We start from the raw sequence: 9,051 nt of genomic DNA on the forward strand, positions 1-9,051 counted from the left end.
GTTCGTAAACAACATAATATATCATTAAATTGTATGTCTAGACCTGAAAACTGCAAATGTGTTGAAGTACTAATACTTTGAAATAAGGTGGCCTACGTGCCGGCTGGGAGGCTGCTGGCCTGGGATATATGGTGGGGTCTAGAACGTACCAGAAATCTCGTCTTTCACCGGCTCGATCAATACTCCAATGACACGAATATTTATTATAAAAACAAACAACATAATTGTTTATTACATGAATTTATAGCCAAATAAATATTTAAAAATTATGATGATATTGCAGTTAAAATTTCGCAACTAATAATTTTGTAGTTTTTTAGTTTTAAGTAAATGCGTAGTAACGCCGCGGTTTAGTAGCCTCGTTCCACTGCGTTCCAGAATATTCTACGGCAAACTCGGTCTATAAAAGCGCGCCGGTATGCCGGCTCCTGATCATTCAATAACGAGACATCGCTACATTCACATCAAGAGTATAGTCGAAAATTTGAGTTATTTTTTAAAACTTTTTGAGATATTTTACATTTATTTACTGGTGACAACAACACTGAAGGATCATGTAAAGTCATCGATTGTGCGTGCGGAGCGCGCTAATAACCCGTAAGTGATTATTTATTATTTACTACTTTTACAATTTAATTAATATAAATACAAGCTTGTCTGATCGAAAATATTATTGTTCCGCTTTAGTAGTTATAGCTTTTAAATTAAATATTCTAAAACGTAGTATTGAACTTTTGATTTTTTTTTATTAATTAATTAAAATTTTAATTAAGATGATTTTAGTATAAAGTAGTAAAAACATATTTTTAGATTCTAATATTACAATATTCCATAGGTATATTTATCAACAATTGAAGTAAAATTTGATTAGTTTTCTTCGGTAGTTACAATATGTCTGATTTCTTCGTTTTTTGTTGCCGGTTCTCCAGTTTTGACAATATTGACGATTCTTTCATTAGAATTCGGTGACAATCGCTGCAATAAATTAAAAATTTAGTAAATGATTTAATTGTGAATAAATATTATTTAATTATTTGTTAGCTATGTTGCTATGAAATTTTACAATAGGTTACCAAACAATTTAAAAATGTTAGGCGGTTCTAAAAAATCTATTAAGTTGAAAATAACTAAATTGTTAAAAAAAACTAGAGAATAAATTGAGTTGATTAGTTCTTAAGTTTCAATTGTTCAAATTTTTATGCTAATAATCTTGTCTTCATGGATATAAATTACTATACCAATCCTATGTACAGATGGAAATCATCTCTATAGGACACACATTTTGTATTGTACACTGTTTACTATGTATTTTTTCAAATATCTGTATTTTCTGGTAATAAATTATTATTATTATTATTTTTCAGAGTGCCCGAAGGGCTTGGTGTGCTGAAGTAATCCGTACTCTGCAGCTTCAACTATTCATCTAATACTCCTGTGCTGGGTCAGGTTTGAACAAAATCTGGTCATTTTCAATGAATAAACCAAGCAAGTAATAGGTAAGATAAACATTTACCCAAAAATTTTTTCTTTCAATATTTAAAAAAAAAAAAAAAAACGGAAAGTCAATTTAAAATTATTGTCTATAATAGAAATGTTCTTTTGTTTATTATTTAGTGCTTGCATTGCGTTCGGGATGTAGCGTCAACAACATTTTCGCCGAATATACAAACGGTGATAAAGAATACCAATTAATGGAAGCAGATTAAGTTCTTTATTTATAAATTGATTGAAAAGTAAAAAGAAAGGTCACATCAACAAAAGCTATAGTTTAAAATCCGGATAGTTAGGAGCTCGTAAGCGAGCTCTGCTCGCTGGGCTTATGAGTTTGAGAGGCAGGTGAGAAAATATAGTTAAAAGCTTAACATCCGTTACCTTTTTGGGCGCAGTAATTGTAAGCACTCCGTCTGAAGAAAGACTTGATGTAACTTCCAGGGGGTCGTGACATGAGGGAAGAATATATCTTCTTATAAAGTGCCTACTGATATAGCCGTGCTCGTCTTTTTTTTCTTCGTGTTTTGCCTCTACAATAACATTGTTGTCAACTGTCTTGACGACTATTTCATCTGGCGAAAATTGTTGTACGTCTAAGATTACCTGCGTCACACAATTATCAATAATTAGCAACTAACGGAGCTTAATTATCAGTAACGAGGTACAAACATTCCGCAATACGAAATTCATAAATAACTAAAGAAAAAAAAAAGATAATTGTCAGTATTCGAAAACTTAGCTGTTTAGTAATTTGTAAATTTGCTATTTATAGTTTGTTATTTTTTACTGAAAATTTCTAGTCCATTTGTAAGCATTTTCTAACAGATTGGTAGAGTTCCCTTTTTGACTCGCGAGTTCGCTCGCGAGTCGAAAATTGACGCGATAATAACGTAATTTAATTGTAAATATTCATTTTTTTCTTTTTTATACAAAAAAAATATCAATTTTTACCTCAGTATAAAAATAATTTTTAAAAATAATAATTGATAAAATGTAGCGGTTGGCACACCTGCTTGTGTGAAGAATACTCTTTCAATTAAAAGTTGTAAGTTGACATACAAGCGGGGAGATTTAAATGTAATCGTTATGAGCGATTACATGAAAATAAAATCACGTATTTCATTTTATCACATATTTGATCATTATCATTTCCAATTCGACAATTATTATTACAAAAAATAAAACTATAAATAAATAATTGATTTTATTATCTTTACTTTTTTTCTACACACATATACTGACTGTGAGAGTAACGAGGCTTAACAAATAACGTCTCTTGTGTTATTACATTGGCTGTTTAAATTAAAGTCTATTTATTTTTTTATATACATTTAGTAAATAAAAAGAGAGTTGATAGTGGGTTACACTTAACCCGGCGCCCCTTTGGGGTGTTCAGGGTATTTGAATTATTTTTTATGGTATGACAATATACAAAATATAAAAATTTAAAAAAAAAATGAAACAAACAAATTTTGGGTAATTATTTAAGAAGACTGAACCGGAAACTTGAGTCAACATTTAAGTACATAAATAAAAAGAATTAATATGATAAATTTTTGATAGTAGTTGATTGAACTATAATTTATTGAGATTGAATCTAAAAAATTTTTATTGATATTATAAAAGCTTATAAAAAAGAAGAAAAATATTTAAAATCAGTGTTGAAGACAAAAAAAAAAATAGACGTGTTAGAGTTTTAAATCTACATCTTGTTGTCGCCCCTCTTTAGGGAGGGGTTCATTGGAATACATCAAATTTTTTTCAAATTAAGAATTACTTATTTTTCCTTAATTTACCAATAATTATTTTGTATTGAATATTTTATAAAATTGTCTTTAAAATGAAATGATAATATAAACTAATCAGTACTTTAGTTTTATTATTTTATTTCGTTTATTTTATTTTTTTTTTTTTTTTTTTGTTAAAAATTAACAAAAATATTTTTTCTGAAAAAATTCATCATTAAGTATAAAAGAAAAAAATTTTTTCACTATTTTAAATAAATATTGATGGTTAAATAAGAAGATCAAAGTTAAAATATCTGTTATTAATAAATGTTAATTTGTAAAAATAACATCTTAAATGGTATTTAAATGTTGGTGTAGATAATTCTGAAGTTAACGATCAAATAGTAGTATATCATCATATTAAACAAACATTGTAATTGTTGACGTGTTACTGAGTCAAATTAAGCTTATTAGTAATAATAAAGCAAGAGTAATTAAGAAGAAAAATAAATTTAAAAATAAAGCATTTAAACGTTTTATCCAGCAGTAAAGTTAGCCTGTTTTAAAAATCAAGTATCAAAGGATATATAAGAACAAATAATATTTGCACGGATTTATCAATTGTTAGCATAGTGGTTATAGGGCACAACTAGAGAAGCTTTCAATTGTTATTTTGGAATATCATTAATAGGGACAGTTGTCAAATTTAATTTTCTAAAAAGTAAAGACCACTTTTTTTCTTCGTGTCGTGGAATTAAAAGATACGATATCGTATCTTTTAATTTCCACGACACTGCAATTAAAATATTTTCCGGTCCAGTCCTTAGTAACAATCTAGTCTAAAGGGCGTGAATAAAATCATTCAGGAAATTTCAGCATTCTTACTATCGCGTGGCCAAGGTTTGTCGCCCACATACTTCTTTAATAACACACTACAAGCTTTTACGGGGTGGTTTGGCACAAAATATAATAGAGTGTTTCTAATGCAAGAATTTTTTCATTCACTGAGTACTGGCTGAAAAGAAAAGGCTTATTACGAGAAAGCTTATTACGGTTGTTTAACTTTGATTTAAAAAAAACAATTGTTTTTTAAACATTCTTATAAAATTTATTGAAAATTAAATATCCTTGTTAGCTTATCATTATTGCTAAAAGTTTTATTTTAAAATAAATTAAATTGGATAATTTTTTTTATTGTACTTGCTGAGGCTTCGATCCTTTTGATACTTTACTAGCCAAAAGTTTAAGTAATTAATTTTAATCAGTAAATTAAGTTTATATTTTTTTTAATTTATTGAATAGTTTGTGTTTTTGCTTCTTTGCTAAAGCATTATAATAATTGATTATCAGCCGTTAAAGGTTTAATAAATTTAAACCCACCAACGACTCTTGTTTTTTCTGATACTGTTTCTATTTACAGTATCAGAAAAATCAAGGGTCGTTGAAGAAATTATCGAAAAAATGAAATAATAACATTTGTAAAATTGAAAAAAAAAAATGCATTTTGATGTCATGATTAAAGTTGTCTTATACAGAAATTTGAAAAAGTTTTGGTAGATTACCATCAATATGACGATATTTGAAAACCATCTTTGAATAAAAAACATCTAATAACAAAGTTGAGTATATTTATTCCTGAGAATATATATTATAATACCTAAAATATAATTACATCATAAATTAGAGCTTTACTCGCTTTGCTTAGTAATCGTCTTCTACTCATAAAAATGAATAATCAATTAGTAATAATTACGATATACTCTTCATAATATTATAATTAGTATTATTGATTCATAATTAGCATTTCAATTGATAATGTGTCTATTATTAACTAAAAATCTGCATTGCATGTTTTTCGAAATTTATTGTCAGCTTAACTATTTAAACATTAAAATAAAATAAGCTAATGGTTCTTAAAATTGAAAAAAAAAAAAAAAAAAAAAAAAGATCAAGTGCGTGAAGAAATAAAAATAAACTTAGAATATTAATTATCACCACATGCTGGAATTCTTACTTCGAATTTATCTTTGTCACACTGGATGGTGCTTGCACCACTGGAATTAGATCTTGTGAAATTTCTCCATGGTCTGTAATACATAGAGGTAGGAAAAACTGAACGTGGTCTATTGATATTATATGTTGAAAATAAATCATCACGGCTTAGAGCACTTCCAAAGTGTTGATCTATCAATCTGGATACTGGACGATCAAAGTCATCCCACCAATCGCGATACATTAAAGGCACCACTGACATTTTCTATTAAGAAATAAATTAACTAAATATAAACTCAGTAATGAAAAGTACCATATAATGTAACGAATAGAACGATGAGTTATGTCGTTTGTATTATCATCAGCGTTATTCTTTAGCTTAAGTGAGTGAGGGTTATTAATTAATCAATTATCATATTGGACTGTAGTATCTGTTCAGTCACATAAACATCTTTGAAATTAAAATCGTAAGGTTTTAATATAAGTGTTAGGATATTAACGAAGGGAGTTTAACACCGAATAATTACTATTATAATCTATTATTAAAATTTACGTAATAATTGCGTAGGTTTAAATAATTAAGATACATTACTTAATGCTATCTAGAGTAATTAAAGTAATATTGATTGATGATCTTCAAGCTAACAAATAATTATATCATTCAAATATCATAGTTATAACGTTAGATTGATAATAAAAGTTTATTTGAGAAGCATTGGATTGGTCAGTAAATAATGATCGCACAATTATTTGAATAATTAGGTTAAGGTACTTAAATAATATACAATTAATGGATTAAACTTATCATCAACAGTAGTAATAATATATTGCGTTCTTCCAGTACATAATTTTTTTTTGCTTTATAATTATTTATTGCATTGTTAGAATATACATCTAATTTATAATGACGAGATGTAGTCCACTTAATTAGATCTTGATTAGGTGCTCATCATAAATTAAATGCACATTTTATCAATGCAATAAATTATCTATTTACTTTTTAATTTTTAACTTCCCGCTAAGAAAATTGAAAATTTTCAAAAATCGGGAAGTTATTTTTTTTAAGAATAATCAAAAATTAGTTTTGTAATTTCTTCAATTAATTTATTAACCAATCGTTTGATTCTTCCTTTATTATTACTTTTTTTTATTTTTTACAATTGATATTATTTTTATTTACTTTAAAGTTTAATGATCAATAAAGTTCAAAGTTATAATTAAAATTTAATCAATAATTACAATAAGTACATAATAATAATAACAAGAATATTTATAAAAAAGGGTAAGCTGTGACTCGAGACAAAAAATAAAGAAAATAAACTTTTAACAGCAAACTATCTCAGGTTACATCGAATATTAAGATTCACAGTGAAAATAAAAGAATACTGAATAATGTAGTGTTTCTTGTATCATGCTTTTAGATTATATTTAATATAAGGTACGCATTTAAGAAAGCCACATCATCTTTGGAGAATAAATTTATTTACGTAGTTTAAAAAATATTTATTTCATAATTTTTTAATTTTTAATTTTGAAAAATAAACTTAAGTTAAAAGAAATACAGAAACTAACAATAACGTCTTCGCGCTTGTGGTGTGCAATGGAAGAGTGACATGTATTGATACTTTAGTACAGTTTGCATTATCGATCATGTCACGATCGAATAGGTCGAGACAGCGGAGTTTTGTTAAAATGATAATTATTAAAGGTTTACTTAGATAAAGAGTTCATATTTCTGATTACCGGATGATTCTACACTTTCAAGTCTGTTTTTATCTCAAATTCCTAAGCTATGAAATAATTAATTGATCGCGTCTTTTCCGGTTGAATAATTGTTCTTTATCTATCCCGATGATATCGAGCGGCTTATATCATAGGGGAACCCTAGTTGCGACCCCGTGGCTAAGGTCAAGGGTAGTTAATGAACTGAAGGAAAAACAGGAGGCAGGTGGGTTTGGTGAATTATAGGTACTCGTGAATACCTCGTTTCTTACTGTAAGTTGGAAATCAGGTCTTATGAATGAGAAGAAAGAAAATGATTGGTTTCACACTTCAAATATATTCAATTTGTACTTACAAATTGTTTAAATAGATGATACAAATTTAAGGACAATTGATAAATGCTGTTGAATATAATCTTCAATAACTCTGGATAATGCACAAATATGATTATAATTATTAATACACTTAACAAACTAAACTTTGCACAACGTTTCATAGGAGCTCCTTAATTTGAGTCTTTATAAATATATTGGTTTGGGTATTGAAACCCTAAATTATAATTTTAATTGTAAAAGCACCAGCTCTCAGAGCACCTAAGCCTCTTTAACGAGAGTAAGCAACTTTCAAAGAAAAGATTAGGTTGGCCAGCAAGTAGTTGTACTCGTCTTTATTTCTATGTTAGATTCTTGGTAGAATTTGGTTAACTTGAAATTTAGAACTGACGAATGCGAGAGCCTTCGGCAGTCTAAGAACTGGTGAACATCTTCAAGGGGTTTTTATACGATTCCCGCGATATTGTGGTTCCATAAGGGTATCGATTGTTACAGGTTACTACGTGTTAAGATACAGAAGTCAGAAGTGATATATGACCACTTATATTACGTGACTAAAGAATCTGTTGGTTTCACTTGATAAACGATGGAGCCTGCTCTTATTGACACTACTATTAACTGTTATCGTTCCGATTATCAAAGTGGAGATTGAATTATATTTTGCGGTTAAATCGTAATACAATAAATAAAAGGAAAGCAGCCCCCGTCATTTATCTCACATAAAAGAAGAGTGTAGTGGCATAAACTTCGTTCGTCACAATCAATTATTGCACACCTCAACTAAAAAGAACTAAGTCATATTTTTAATTCTCCAAAAATTTTGCCTTATGCTTCCTTTCGATTATTAAAGTATTATTATTATTATTATTAGTTAACTCATATTAATTGAAAATTTTTTTAGCATTTTTTAGATTGAAAAAAAAAAAAAAAAAAAAATTGAAGGTTTTATAATTTAATGTAAGATTTAGTTAGTATCACGTAATTTTAATAAGACATAACATATTCAATAGAATAAAAACAAATTTAACTCATCGTTATATGCATTTACATATAAAGAAAAAAATAACAACAATAATGAATGATAACACAAATTATACGCACTTTTAATCGAACTTTGCTTCTACTTCTTGTTTCACTGAGGAGCAACTGAGAGTTAGTGACGCAAAATCGTGAACTTTAAATAGTTTTTCTCGCGGGTGGGATAGTTTACCAGATTAGAAAATTAAACAAAATTTATGAACCATTTGTCTAAAAATAAATTTGTAGTTTTTCGAAATGATTCACGTTGTCTAAAATATTTCTAGGACAAATAATAGTCACAAGTATCAGAATAAATTTGAAATATTGAAAAGTATCGAAACTGGTGTTTAAGATACTTTTATAACATAAACATAGACAATCGCGATAATATTTTGGAAATCCATATTTATGAATGTGAAAAGAATAGTAAATACTAAGTATGTAGGCAAACAAGTATTTAAGTTTAAATTTATGCTTAAATTACGCATAAGCAAAATTAACGCATGCTGCTGCTAATTATTTAAAAAGAAAGAAATAATAGTAATTATAATATAAAAAAAAAAATATATTTACTGAGTGTGTATCTTATTGTTTAGTAATAGTTAAGAAAGAAAGAAAAAAACAATTTTAAAAACTATTTACCATTTATTAACTTCTCGTTTTTGTTTTTTTTTAATTAACTTAAATAATTAATGAATCAAAAGCTACATGGATCGTAAAAATACTTTGAACTATTTAGAATTTTCATTTGCTAATTATATTTTCAT

General features: G+C 27.4%; 1 protein-coding gene and 1 long non-coding RNA gene across 3 annotated transcripts; one reads left to right on the forward strand and one right to left on the reverse strand.

Annotated features, from left to right (window-relative positions):
- Positions 1-419: 419 nt before the first annotated feature.
- LOC123259664 lies at positions 420-1,740 on the forward strand. Its single transcript, XR_006508294.1, has 3 exons — positions 420-597; positions 1,365-1,496; positions 1,615-1,740. It is a non-coding gene; the product is annotated as an uncharacterized LOC123259664 (long non-coding RNA).
- LOC123259661 (protein lethal(2)essential for life-like) lies at positions 815-6,199 on the reverse strand. 2 transcript variants are annotated; one of them, XM_044720297.1, is made up of 3 exons: positions 5,233-6,199; positions 1,873-2,094; positions 815-975 (listed from the first exon to the last, which is right to left on the reverse strand). In XM_044720297.1, exons 1-3 carry the CDS (start codon positions 5,470-5,472, stop codon positions 868-870), a joined length of 570 nt encoding a protein of 189 aa, XP_044576232.1. In that variant the 5' UTR covers positions 5,473-6,199; the 3' UTR covers positions 815-867. The 2 variants fall into 2 exon arrangements, with proteins under 2 accessions (XP_044576232.1, XP_044576231.1); XM_044720296.1 differs by lacking the exon at positions 815-975 and having other exon boundaries at positions 1,423-2,094; positions 5,233-6,198.
- Positions 6,200-9,051: the final 2,852 nt, after the last annotated feature.

This window comes from Cotesia glomerata, linkage group LG2 (genome assembly GCF_020080835.1).
Source record: "Cotesia glomerata isolate CgM1 linkage group LG2, MPM_Cglom_v2.3, whole genome shotgun sequence".
NCBI classification, from domain to species: Eukaryota; Metazoa; Arthropoda; class Insecta; order Hymenoptera; family Braconidae; genus Cotesia; species Cotesia glomerata.

What these genes read in the sequence shown, in the direction of transcription:
- LOC123259661 (XM_044720296.1), bottom strand. Translation starts at nt 5,472, where the DNA reads ATGTCAGTGGTGCCTTTAATGTATCGCGATTGGTGGGATGACTTTGAT. An exon ending in GTGACAAAGATAAATTCGAA is followed by an intron (nt 2,095 to 5,232) that starts GTAAGAATTCCA and finishes TGTGTGACGCAG; the next exon opens with GTAATCTTAGACGTACAACA.